Raw genomic sequence first — 13,512 nt, 5'->3', positions numbered from 1 at the left:
GTATGTTTTTAAAATTATTTCAGGCAAAATCAAAATATGGAAAACAAAATATTGTACCTACTGTATCAGACAGGCATGCAGGTTGGTGTAATTGATGGATTTGAGTATTTTCTAACACTTAACTTTATCTTTGTTTTTACAGGAAATAATGAAAAAAGTGTTCCACAACTCTTGATCAGAGACCTGAAATTTGAGAAGAAGTCATTAGCTAAGCTCATGTTTTCTCCTGATCAAGAAAATCATCCATCAAAAGCACCAGTAAAATATGGTGAATTGATTGTATTAGGGTAAGTGTTTGTGTCTTGGCTGGAAGTGAGAATGAAGGTAGAATTTCAGGGTGCACTTTGGATAAAATGGAGGTTGCTGTGAGGTGGTCCCACAACCTACCACTTGAACTCCCTCTTTTGCAGTGTATCTGGTGAGCGTGCAACTGAACAGTGAGCTGGTCAGCTTTTCTTTGGTAGTGGATCTCATGTAAGGGAAGGAGTGGAGGGAGGGCTGCTTTTTTCCAGTGGCAACTAGGTGTCATACGTAATGGGATATATTGGAGAATTGCACCGCAGTGTGCATACTTTTTCGTGACAGTGTGAGCATGGAGGTAGGGCTCTAAACGCCTGAGTAGGTGTAAGTTGGCTTTCAGCCCTTGTGTTCTTCCCAGTTAAGTATTTCATGACAAAGGTAGCCAATTCGTGAAGGGTTTCCCATTGGGTTCCAGGTTACGCGGAGACAGATGACTAATGTGATAATGTGGAAGGAGAGGTGCCCTAGGATTTCAAGTAAAATAAAAGGAGTTTTATAAGAACGTAGTAGCTGACTAATATTCAAGTGCAAACAGAAGATTTTAATAAAGCAAGTTTGCCAGCTGGCCTGTTTATGTTGACATGTTCAAAGTGAGAGTCTGAGAGTTTTCTAATGAATTAAATGGGAGTCTCGGAGGACAGCACATCTATTTCCTACGGGTTTTTATTTCAGTCAAAATTCTCTGAAATACTAGCTCTCCGCCAGGGTTGATGAGTATTTAGAATCTTTCATTTACAGTGTGAACACATCACTTAGAGATAAAGCTACAGATGGGCATATAACCTTACTTGTTTTCATGTTTGGGACCTGAGTCTTTCACATGTCGATTAGTAGCTTTGAGATTAATCTGGGTAGCATTCCTTGCCCTACAAGCTTTGTGTGTATATGCTGTAATTCTGTGGGCATGTTTCAATATTGTGTTTATCAATTCTCAGATTTAAATGTGATTAATTGGAAATCTGTACTTCTTAATACCATACTAATTAAGAAGACTTTGTGCTTAGAATGAAGGTTCTTGTGTGTCCGTATCTCATGAGAAGCTAAGTAATACAGGAAGATGGACTTTGTTCTTTTTCTGTGCTTTTTGATAGGTACAATGGGTCTCTCCCAAATGGAGATAGAGGAAGAAGAAAAAGTAGGTTTGCTTTATTTAAAAGGCCCAAGGCAAATGGGGTGAAACCTAGCACTGTGCACATTGCCTGTACCCCTCAAGCAGCAAAGGTAAGCTTGCTTTGTCTAGTTAAGTCTTACTTCTACTGGTGTTGTCTAAAGAGTTCAGTGAAGTTGTTACGCTGAGATGAATGATGTAAAAAGCATGAAGTTCTGGCTGTGAAAAGAATAGTTCATGTTTATCCAAGGTTTTTTGGTACCTGTCAGGGTTAGCAAGAAACCGTTCAGCAAAACAAATCTGGTGCCCAGTTCTTGCTGTGTCCGGAAAGAAAAATGTTTATTTTTGAAACGTGAATGCTCAGGGCACAGGCTAGTCATGTAAAACACTTTCTATTTTGTTTTCCTTCCAAACTCACTACAGACATCTGTTCTAGACTTCCTGTTTTCGCACTCACTCCTGCTTTAGGGCTAACTTTGCTTCACGTGAAGCTGACTTTTAAATGATCCTTTGCCAAAGCTCTGTGTATACTTGCTACTCCATGCAGTGGGTAGGAGTTCTCAAGGGATGAGGACAGGTGGGTTTTGCAGGGCGTGTTTTATAGGGCTTGTAATCAGTTTCAGAGTTCCCATTAAGAGCAGTAAAGGAAGGGCTTAGGTCCTGAAGTTGAATTGTATTTCATGTCAAAACTAATATATTGTAGAGAAGGTATTACCATGAAATAATTCTGTTATTGTGGTGATTCAAGTGTACGTGCCATTATGTTCAATAACAAATGGAGCATTTCTATTAAAACTAATGGAATTTGAGAATGCTTAGGGGTTGTTTAGAGATCTCCAGTGTCAAGATCAGGCTCTTAAACAAATACAGTAGTGTTAAGTGTTTGACTCCCTAAATATCTTAACACTTAAGAATATTGATTCTTAAATTCAGGGAATGGTGTAAAATATTCTCAAAATATTTGCTGAGCAAAGTTCTTGTAACAGAATCACATCTATAGGAGATCTGTGAAAAGAACATTTATTTTTGCTAATTCTTCATGGTCTTCAAGTAAGTACTATTTAGAAGTGTGTTTGTTCAGTTCCTTGTAGGTAGTTGCAGAATGAAAATCTAGACTAACAAACTGAAACCTAGGTTACTTTGCTGCTACTTCTTCACCCTGTGCCGAGTTTCTCCATTTTACCCTATTTACCACCACTACTTGTTGACTTTTTTGTCTATATCTTCTTAATCATCACTGATTTCAGTATGAATGTGGATCCCATTTTTAGAATGAAATTACTAAGTTTTTGTCCTCGCTTTGTGGTTGGAGAAGTTCAGGCTGAGAGGGCCATGGAGGTGTTACATTCAGTTTTAGCCTTTGCACTCAGTTGTTTTGTTCTTTTGTGTTGAGGCCAGTGTTGCTTTAACACAAAGCATGACTAATGATATGTCTTGGTTATGTGTATTTTGCAGCGTGTGGTGAAGAGACCAGTTTGGTCTGTTGCTGAATCAATCCTGCAGCCTCTTTTTAATGGCCAGGACTGGTTTTTGTGAAGTTTAACTACAGGTGTGTCACTAACGACCATCTGCCTTAATGCATTAATTGAGTAGAACAGGAGCCTGGTTATATGTATTGTCTGCTTTGCTGCTGTATTCAGTGGAGTTGTTGTTCACTGGTTCAATAATATTTGGCATTTTTTCCTTAGGCAATAAGTAATAAGGACCAACACAGCATATCTTACACTTTGTCTCGGGCCCAGACGGTAGTAGTTGAATATACACATGACAGCAACACAGATATGTTCCAGGTATGTGAAGCAAATATGATCTATAAATGTATACTCACTTTTGGTAGTTTCTAACAAGTCAACCTCTTGACAGGCTTTTTCCCTCAGACCCAAATGTTTACATGTGTCACTTCACTCTTCTGTTCATTCCCAAGGCCATCACATGAACGAGGCTGTATATCTGTGCATCTCTTAAGCTTGGTCAGGGGTGAAAGTTGTTGGGTTTTTTATGACTAATGCACAGGATTACGGTTTTGCCTTTGGTTGCCAGTCTGTAAGTCACGTAACCTGTCTCCTAGTCCCTCCTTGCAAAGTGAAAAATAAAGTGCACATTTCTCTAAGCACTTGGAACTTTGGTTCTAGCATTTACAAAGGGATGCGGGATCAGCCAGTTGAAGATGGGTAGGAGAAATACAGTGTAAAAATACAGGAAAGCTTTTGACACAACTGATGTGAAAAATACCCCTAACTCCTTTAAGCAAACCCAGAAATAGGCCTGAAGCGCTGGGAAATGCGGAGAGGAGGAGGCCCAATTCTGATGTGCTGGCAGTTCAGAGCAACTTTGCTGCAGTTCCTGTATGTATGAGAAGGAACCACAAACGCATTTGCAGCTGTGGTGCACACTCATATCTTATAATTGTTTCCTGTTTTTGTCAAAAGGAAGGGTTTTGTTTTGGGGTTTGTTAATGTGCTTTGTTCCTTCTGATTCTTGGACTGATCTTGCGTTGATTTTTCTGTTGTTGTTGTTGTTGTCGTCGCTAATTTATGGCAAGGAGTTTTGCTGTCACAGCATTTAGCTGTGACGCCACTGCAGGATCTAAAGAGGTGGGAGGTGTTGGTGAGTGGTGGAGGAAGCTGCTATGCAACTGCGAATACCTACAACAGAGCAAAAGGGCTGTAATGAGCTAACTGCAGCATAAGCTATTGTTTGTGTAAGTGTTCTCTCTTCAGGCGTGCTGTGGCATGTATGCTGCTCTAAAATTGCCAGTGGCAGTCCCTCTGTACTGATGGGTTATCCTGCACAAGAAGCAACAGAAAAATACATTCTGACAAAGCAGTTTCAGTCTCATGAAAGCTCTCCAGCCTTCACCAAAAAGCACCTCAGGCTTTTGGGTCTCCTGCCCAGCAGTTAATCAGTCTTAGTATAACCAGCTATTTTATAAGAGGCTGAATGCTCTGGAAAGGAGTGAAAGGAAATAGTGTGTAAGTGGGCTTTAAACCTGGCTACATGGATGTTTGGGAGAGGAGTATAACTTCTCTTCATACTTTATAAGGAAAAGGACCAGATGAGTTGCTTGGAAAAGCAGTGAAACCCATGCAGTTCTATCAAACCCAGTACCGTTGTGTGGGACTGTAAAATTCATTCTTCCATGCAAACAGAAAAGAAGGCATAGCTAGTACAAAAATCTAATTGTAGTCAGATGTTGCATTCTTGTTGTTCTGTGCATATTAATGTAACCCCTCCCTGCCACAAACATCTTGTACCTGGTTTTTCCTGACAGATTTGCTGCTTCTCGGTGCCCCACCAGAGCTGGAGAGTCAGCTCACATAATCTAATTTTCCTACATCTGCACCTCCACCTAGTCCGTCATTGTTCAGAATATTCTGGGCATGCAGAGTCACTGAATATCATTTTTCTTCCATCTAACTGCTGTTTCCTAGCTGTTTTGGCGCTGCTGCAGCTGGTCCGGCTGACCTGAGTGTAACCTTTCTGATGAGAAGGCCTTCAATGGGAAACTGTCTCAGAATTGACTTAATTACATCATTTTATTTCCCCTTCCTTCAGTTGGCTGTACTCAGCCTTCAGAATAACTTTGGTCACATGGAGGTGGAATAACTCATCAATTCAGATTAGGCGGTAGAAACTAAATTTAGATTGGTGGAGGGGAATGCTTCAAACTGGAATGTCATGATTTTTTTCCTGATCGCTTTTAAATGTTTTGAGCTTGAATATTCCTAGACCCAAAGGCAAACCTCTAAACAGGATGTTTTTTTTTTTTTAAAATCCCTTTCCAGATTGGTCGGTCAACGGAGAGTCCTATAGACTTTGTCGTGACAGATACAGTTCCTGGAAGTCAGAGTAATTCAGATACGCAGTCTGTGCAGAGCACTATATCAAGGTTTGCCTGCAGAATCATATGTGAACGTAACCCTCCTTTTACAGCAAGAATATATGCTGCAGGATTTGATTCCTCAAAAAACATCTTTCTTGGGGTAAGGGAACTCATCTTTCCTCTGAGTTCAGTGGAGGCTTATTTTTAAAGTAATTCATAGCTCCACTTCGGCCAAATTAAAAGTTTTCATTGATGAAATTTCTCTTAGGAGAAAGCTGCGAAGTGGAAGACATCAGATGGGCAAATGGATGGACTAACCACAAATGGAGTTCTTGTTATGCATCCTCGTAATGGATTTACAGAAGACTCCAAGCCAGGGGTGTGGAGAGAGATATCTGTATGTGGGAATGTGTTCAGCCTCCGTGAAACCAGATCAGCTCAGCAGAGGGGAAAAATGGTAAGAGTAGTGACCGATGTTTTATGCAATGTGTTTAAAATGGGGACAACCATAAGTGGTGAAGCTTGGGCATAAACAGAGGCCCTAATCTGCCTCATCCAGTGTAGCTGTCACCTCTGTAATTAGTTACACTGACTTCTTATGTGTCTGTCTTGATACATGAAGGTGTCTTGTTCAACCTGAATAACTGACAGAGTTTATCTACAAACTAGTACTTAACTGCAGATCTAGACTGCTCTCCTAAATTGAGTTGCCAGTCCAGTATGCTCTTCTGCAAACTCAGTCATGTGCACGTTTGAAAGAGTATTTTCCCGATTCTCCCTCTTGAGTTCATGATTTTAAGGTTTTCCCCCTTTTCCTTTTTTTATAGAATAATAGTTTTGTTGGCACACACCTATATACCTGGATGTCCATTTCCACCTTGGCATTCTGAGTTTTCCTCTTCCTCTTGCTTTGAAAGCATTGGCAACATTTCCAGGAGGTGATTTGGTTTGGTATGACTCGGGGTCTCTTAGCAAAAAGAAACTAAAAGAAGCTACACAAACACTTAAGTGATGCATTTCGCTCGGAATGCTAACAGCTGATTTTTCCTGGAGGAGAGGAAAGCCCGTGTGTAAAGGTGTGTTTGAAGAAAACAAAATGTGATGGAGGTCTAAACAAAACTTGCCCTGTGCCATTCCTCCCTGATGCATTTCAGTAGTGGGGAGGATGGAGGTGAGAGTAGTTGTTACGGTTGGAGAGGGGCTTTTCATGCCTTAATTTGTGTTTTTGAAGTACACATTAATGTTGTCTTAAGGTGTTTTTTTTTTTAAAAAAAAGAGAGAGAAGCTACACCGGACTCTCGATGTGTATCTTGTATAGGACGATCAGGAGATGCTTGAAACTTTTTGTCTGGATCTTCCAGGCAGATTTGTAACCTTAGGTGACACCTCCTTTCTCTTTGCCTATCACAAGGTTGAGAACGAAACGAACCAACTCCAGGATGGCTCTCTCATCGACCTGTGCGGAGCAACACTGCTGTGGCGCACGGCGGAAGGGCTTTCACGCACCCCGACTGTCAAGCACCTGGAGGCGCTGAGACAGGAAATAAATGCAGCCAGGCCCCAGTGTCCCGTGGGGTTTAACACCTTGGCCTTTCCCAGCATGAAGAGAAAAGATGTTGTAGACGAAAAGCAGCCGTGGGTGTACCTGAACTGTGGCCACGTCCACGGCTATCACAACTGGGGAAACAAAGAGGAGAGAGACGGGAAGGATCGCGAGTGCCCCATGTGCCGCTCTGTTGGCCCCTATGTGCCTCTGTGGCTTGGATGTGAAGCGGGATTTTATGTGGATGCGGGACCTCCAACTCACGCGTTCAGCCCGTGTGGACACGTGTGCTCGGAAAAGACAACTGCATATTGGTCCCAAATTCCTCTTCCTCATGGTACTCACACTTTTCACGCAGCCTGTCCGTTCTGTGCACATCAGCTGGCTGGTGAGCAAGGTTACATCAGACTGATTTTCCAGGGACCTCTTGACTAACACACGTGTTACCGAGGACTGCACTAAACTGATAAGCTAAGCGATTCTGATTTTTAAACCGACTGTTTTTCGTATTCTCTGGGCTTTGCTGGTTTGCATTAAGATGAAGAATTTTTGTTTTTTTTGTTACGACAGCTAAATCCCTCTCTATTGAGAAAAGTCTGGAAATGGAAGAAATGGGGGGAGAAGGGGGAAGAACTGCTATTTTTAGTTAACTACTTCTGAAGAGGTGAAGGAAGTGTTGTAGAGAAAACTTCAATGCCTTCCCTTTAATGGTTTTGAGTCATGCCCACGGTGTTTGAAAGTTGTTTCATTCTTTTTTGTATATGGAGGGTAAATAGTTCAAAGAACATTAGTTTACAGCTTGGATGCAAACGTTGTAAAATATAACGTGTATATTAACTCTTTTCTATTTATCTTTATTATTGAAAATACGTAGAATGTTTAGAGTAGCATGGTCCTAGTGTGTTACATCCAGCAATTGGATGTGTAGAGTAGTTCTGGATGGAGAAGAACATGAGATGGAAATGGTAGAAAAATCTTTTTTAATCTAAAGTACTGAGTTCTTAGAATAGTTAAAATGCTTTTTAAACAAAGCTAATGCAAATTATGATGGCATAAAGGTGTGCTTTAACCATGTTGAAAGGTAGCTAAGAAGGACTTCTTAAAATGTCTTTTTGGTAGGACTGAACTTAAGATCTGGTTATGAAGAGAATATTTACCAGACTCTTTGAATATGCAACTTAGCCTAGATTAAGGATTTTTTTCTCCCTTCATGCTAACACATCTCTTGATTTTAGCATTAGTGACATTTGTGAGAGTTTTCCCGATGTTAAACATTAACAAACCTGAAAGACGAGGCTCGCTTTGTTCCTTGCTGTTCGGTGCAAGGGGTGAGGGGAGAGGTGGACGTGCCTGTGTGCGTGGGTGGGGAACAGGGAGCGATTTGTGAACCGACCACAGTCCCAGCTTGTGACGGGCTTGTCGGTCGGAAGTTCTGCCTTTCGTCTGGCACGTGGGAGCCCTGGGCTTCGCGTGCCTGCCTTGACCCTGCTGCGAGGTGCGAGTGCTCATCGAGGCCATGCACGGAACAAAGTTGCGGCCCCTGGTAGCCGAGGGATGCGTACCTGCATCCCGGCGTCCTTCACGGCTTGTCACCGTCAGCGGTCTGTTAGGGGAGGGCTCGAGCTGGGACCAGGCTGGGCTCGTGGCTCCCGGCGCGGGCTGCTCGTGTGAGCTCTGCTCACGCTGCGGCGGGCTCCAGTCCATCGTCTCTCTCTGCTCTCCCCTCCCTACCCTTCCTTTTTCTCTCTCCACCAGAAAAGGCCAGTGCACTACATCAGCTTTGCTGCTAACCCACTGTGCTTCATGGCAAATACACAACCTGACCTTTTTAGGATTGAGTTGAGCTTCTCTGGCCAGCTTCATACTTTTTTTTTTCCAAAATACGTACTGTATAATTGACAGTAGCAAATTTCTGTACTTTATAGCATAGCTTTAATTTTTCCTTTTGAAGCTGTTCTAAAATTTTCTTGGTTTAAAAAGAGACCTATGTTGCTTAGATGTCATGAATTATTTACTTTGACTGTCAATTCTTTCTCCATTTTTAAAAAGAAATTATATATATTGTTTGGTTCACTCAGGAAATGCATGTGTCAGGAAACCTGTATGATAAGTTCAGTTAGCTGTCATGTACAAGTAACTGCTGTTACTCCCTTTCCATAGAAATATAACTGATTTTGACATTTTCCAGATTATATGCATTAAGTAATGAAATTTATGCAGCAAGAAATCCCTGTATTGTAGTTGTTCTAATCATTTTATTCAAACTATAGTATACTGTAGTTTAATTTTTATTTGCAAATTAATTTATTCAAACTACGTGAGTAAACACTTTTCAAAAATAGAAATTCTGGGATTGTCTGTTGCTTTGTTTCCAAGAGAAGGGACAGGTGGCTGGAGATGGCCCTTCTGCTGTCACGTAAATTGTCTGTTCTGCACGTGTGGATTAAGATCACAAAAAAGAAGCAACTGTGAAGAGTTTGCGTGTTATCCCAGTCGTGGATTTGAATGGCTCCTTTCAGATGTGACCTCTCAATGTGTTTTATATTTCACCCTACATTAACAAAGGCAAGATTGTTGTTCAAAAGACATAGTTTAAATGATCTCTTCATTTATAAGTCTGTAAGTTACAAATAATGAAATGTAAGCAAAAACTTTAACTAAATGGCTGGGATCTTCTAAAATGTCAAGAGCTCTTGATTCCATCTTCCACAACACTGGATTGACACTTCTCTGGTCCTGATCTTGTTGACTCTGGGGATATGAAAAATCAGAGAAGGCCATGATGAAAGCTACCAAGCAGTGTGAGGAATATAGAGCCAAACTGTGAAAATAGATTGAGAACTGGATGGTAGCAGACACGGAAAGCAACGTACTCGCCCCCAGGTTGGAGGCACAGCTGGGTGCTAGAGCGGAGCCAGTAGAGCTGTTGGGTACATGCAGAGGGAAAGAAGAGAGGTTCATGCCCAACAGACAACCATCATTAAGCCTCTACCCCATTACAATGACACGTTAGGCTTTTGTTATACTTCTCTACCCCTGCTCCCTCCCACCCCCCCAAAAAAACCCCAAAACACCACAGAAGTGTAGTCTTGGCAGAACTGGCTGCTTCTCTGGGTAGCATTATGCGAAGATAACGCTTCAGTCTGCCCCATGCTCTCTGCCTGTTGGATACTTTTCTTGGCCCAAGCTGGAATTGTTAATCCCATTTTTAAAAGGGCAGAATATGGACATTCAAATGCCTGAGGCGTGGAAATCCCACTGTCAAAAGCAGGATGGCAGCGGTCGAGTAGTTCAAGGAACAATTTCCATACAACATGCAAAGCTAAAAGCAGTAGCTTTGACTGCGATTCCCTATTTGAGTTCCCCCTGGGCTTCTGTTCTTTAATAAACAATTTAAGTAGGAGGTCTTGTGCTCTGTAAACTGTAAGATGAATGTCAGATTAAAAAGTAAAATGGTCCCTTTGACACAACCAGCTGACTGAAGCACTCTGAACTTTAAGGCCTTTGTTTCTAAACAAATCTGGGAGCTGGGAGAGGTGCAAGAGGTTGCACTGTGCTGACTTTGAGATGATTACAGCTCATCTTGTGTGCAGCCTAAATCAGCCCCTTGTACCTGCAAAAAAGCCCCAAAGGAGATCTGTGGCCTTAACTTGCTTTCAGAGGTTTGTCCAAATGGAAAGAGGCATTGATGATGCAACCAGCCGATGGGACAGGACTGTTCCCAGGGAGATCGCCACAGGTATGTGGAACTGATGAGGGAACGCATGTGGAAATGGAGTAAGTGTAGGCTCTTGTCTAGCCTTAAAGTTGTGTGAAGATCTGCAGAAGTGCCTCTGGAAATGAGGAGCCGACTTTCTGCAGTTGGCTTGCGCGTGGCTGCTCTGTTCTGTCACGCAGTGTGTAATGCAGGTGATTTAATGAGCTAATTTGCTTTTTGGCTGGAGGAAATTGCATGGATTTAACACTGGTAAAAGGCAGCAGCTTGGCACAGCAGCTGGCTAATGAAGTGCTTTGGTTTGTTGTGTGTGTTGTTTTTTTTTCCAAAGCAGAAGTGGGGCAGCTTGGTGTGTTGACTCATAGCAGGGCAGGAGCGTGCTGGCAGGGAGGCTGCGGGGGCTTTCCCTGTGAAGGTGGTGGGTAGCCCAGTGCAGAGGGAGCCCTCAGTTCCCTTTGCTGACTCAGCCGTTGGGTTGAAGCGATCCCACGAGCACGCGGTGTGGCTCTGAGATGCGTGGTGCAGGCTGGGGATGAGGTTTTCCAATCCCATCTCTGCTAGGTTTGTGACACCTGCAGGAATGAGGCTGGTGCCCTGAAAGGTTTAATGACATGATGAAGTCACCCCAGCAGTCTTCCTGTGTTTGAAGGTGCTCTGCAAATCCCATCATGACCCTGCTGTGGCGTGCTGGATCTCTGTCTGAAGAGACACTTTCCAAATCCAATTCTAAAAATACATTTTCAGTTTTACAATATAAATCTATCGTGATGACTACAGCTACCTACCTGCACAATTTCAGCCTCGATTAGGCCTGCTTGGTGTTGAATTCAACCGGGTTTCCTGGTCTTAATCTTGGCTCGTGCAATCCCTGCTTCCTTTTCTATAAAAAAACTGGTGAATCTCATCTATTTTTAATTGTAGCACTCTGCTTTAACATAAGGGCTGTGATCATCCTGGAAATGCAGCTTCTAAGGCTTTTTCGGGGCTATAGGAGATCACTTGTTACACGTGCTGCCGTGCATCCTGTGGAAAATATCTGGGAAAGCATCCTGTGGGAGCTGTGATGGTTCTTGTGACATGTGTCAGGGGCTCTCTGGCAAGTGTGGCCACTGCACAGGCAGCAGCAAGCCTGCCCCTTCCCAGCTGCTGCTTCCAGGGCAGCAGCGAGAGCTCAGCACCCCATTTTCTTTCAGAGAACAGCACTGTGTCAAACTGTGCTGTATGGATGCAGTATCCCACGGTAACGTACCCGGTGACACAAGCCAAGCTGGGGAAACACCGATGTGTGCTATTGCACAAGAAACAGCCGGCTGCTTCAGCTGTGCTGGGAGCTACTGGTTGTCGGTCTGGTCCTGTCTCCCTCCTGTGAGAGCAAAAGGGTGGCAGATCTAAAGAGCAGTGAAAAAAAGTGCTTTTATTTCCCTTAAGCCTAAGCTAGGCCTGTGAGAGCAGCCATCCCAAACACAGCCTTGGTCCCCCTGTGAGCTGCTGCCTGTCTTCCTCCCTCCAGCCCTGGCAGATACAATCTTCCCCCAGCCACAGTGAGCAGGCAACTTGGCAGAAGCAGGCTCCGTTTGGGTTAGACTGGGGCTGCGCTCCCTGAGACTGAGCCCAAGGGAACACAGCTGACCAGAGGCAAAGCTTCTGGCAGTCAGGAGCTCCCTGCCACTCTTGATTTTGCTGCCAGCATCGTTGTCCTACTGCCTCTCCTGCAAGGCTGGCGGGATGGAATGGGAACCAGCACCAATGTCGCCCTATTTTCTGGTCTGTGACATTTGCCTGGCTCTGCAGGCGAGGATGTGTTTGTGGCAGCAGTGAAGGCACCAGCAAACACTTGGTTCTGCCACCCCTTCTGAGGGCCCAGCACTACCACGCAGGGGGTTGAGATATCTTGTGTCCTCTGTGTGGGTGCAAATGACCTTACGGATCAACTAGAGAAGCACGTTCCTGCTGGCAGAGGCAACTCCTTTGTAATTTGGCAACGCCTGCAGTATTGTGATGCCTTTATTTTGAATGCTTTTGCTGATTTAGTGTCACTAAGCAGCTCTGAGGCAGGAATAAATTATTAATCTGCTCTGACTTCCTTCCTCTACCCTGTCTATGTAAATAATAACAGCTCTGTACTGAGATCGCTACTGGAGATCTGCTGCCTTTCCAAAATACAATGAGGGTAGAGTCCTTTGGAGTTACAACTCATGCCAGGATTGTCTATTTTTCCTCTTCCTAGTTGGAAAGGTGTCGTTAAAAGGCTTCCCCTCCACAGCACTTGCACAGCACATGACGGACTCCTAAGGATTCCCTGTGAGTGTGTCACGTGAAGCGTGAGCAGCACGAAGAGGGTAGGTAATAAATGATAATTTACATTTTCAGACAGTAGATGAAAGTGTAGTGCACAGTTAAATCACTCAGGGAGCGAGGGGGGAAGCTTCCTTATGTGTATTCTTTACTAGTAACTCACAAGATCATCCTGTTGTCTCGTTGATAGCTCATTGTCTTTGTCCTTGCATTTGCTCCTACTTTTAAAAAAAAAAAAATTAGATTCACTTTTCCTCTGCAGTTTTATCTGATGGTTTCTCAGTTGTGTTCACCATTGTTATGATTTTTTTTTTAGTGTTTCTATTGAAATATGTGATTTTTTTAATGCATCTAACCAATGGTTGGCTGGACTTAGGCACTGCAAAATGTGTTTTGGGGTTTTTTTGGTCATCTGTTCTATAGCCTAGACAGGGTTTCCCTTCAGTCTCTCCTGGACAATACTGGAAATGTGAGCTGGTCAAGGATAACGAGAGAGCGATGGCTTTGGACTCCTGGGAAGAAGCAACGTGAAGGATGGGCACTGTGGTTAAGCCCAGCGTTTCATCTTTGGGCTGAGGTGACGCACTTCTTTCCCTGGATCATCCTCAGATCCCCAGCACCTCCCATATCCCAGTCCTCTAACACCTGTAAAATAACTTTTTAATGTGACCACCTTACAAATGGGATCTACCTGTGCTATTCCCTTTGGTTGGCTGCAGTTTAGGAGC

General features: G+C 43.3%; 1 protein-coding gene across 9 annotated transcripts in view; it reads left to right on the top strand.

The window, feature by feature from the left end:
- Window positions 1-9,119, top strand: part of PELI1 (pellino E3 ubiquitin protein ligase 1) — a 46,268-nt gene extending 37,149 nt beyond the window's left edge. For all 9 annotated transcript variants that reach the window (XM_074864323.1, XM_074864320.1, XM_074864321.1 and 6 more), the window contains 6 exons: window positions 143-287; window positions 1,392-1,521; window positions 3,097-3,198; window positions 5,194-5,391; window positions 5,500-5,688; window positions 6,643-9,119. In XM_074864323.1, coding sequence (XP_074720424.1) covers window positions 217-287; window positions 1,392-1,521; window positions 3,097-3,198; window positions 5,194-5,391; window positions 5,500-5,688; window positions 6,643-7,209 — 1,257 coding nt within the window. In that variant the 5' untranslated portion in view covers window positions 143-216 and the 3' untranslated portion in view covers window positions 7,210-9,119. The remainder of the gene's footprint in view (window positions 1-142; window positions 288-1,391; window positions 1,522-3,096; window positions 3,199-5,193; window positions 5,392-5,499; window positions 5,689-6,642) is intronic.
- The last annotated feature ends 4,393 nt before the right edge of the window (window positions 9,120-13,512 follow it).

This window comes from Strix uralensis, chromosome 3 (genome assembly GCF_047716275.1).
Source record: "Strix uralensis isolate ZFMK-TIS-50842 chromosome 3, bStrUra1, whole genome shotgun sequence".
Taxonomy (NCBI): domain Eukaryota; kingdom Metazoa; phylum Chordata; class Aves; order Strigiformes; family Strigidae; genus Strix; species Strix uralensis.
This window is presented reverse-complemented; position numbering and strand designations above follow the sequence as displayed.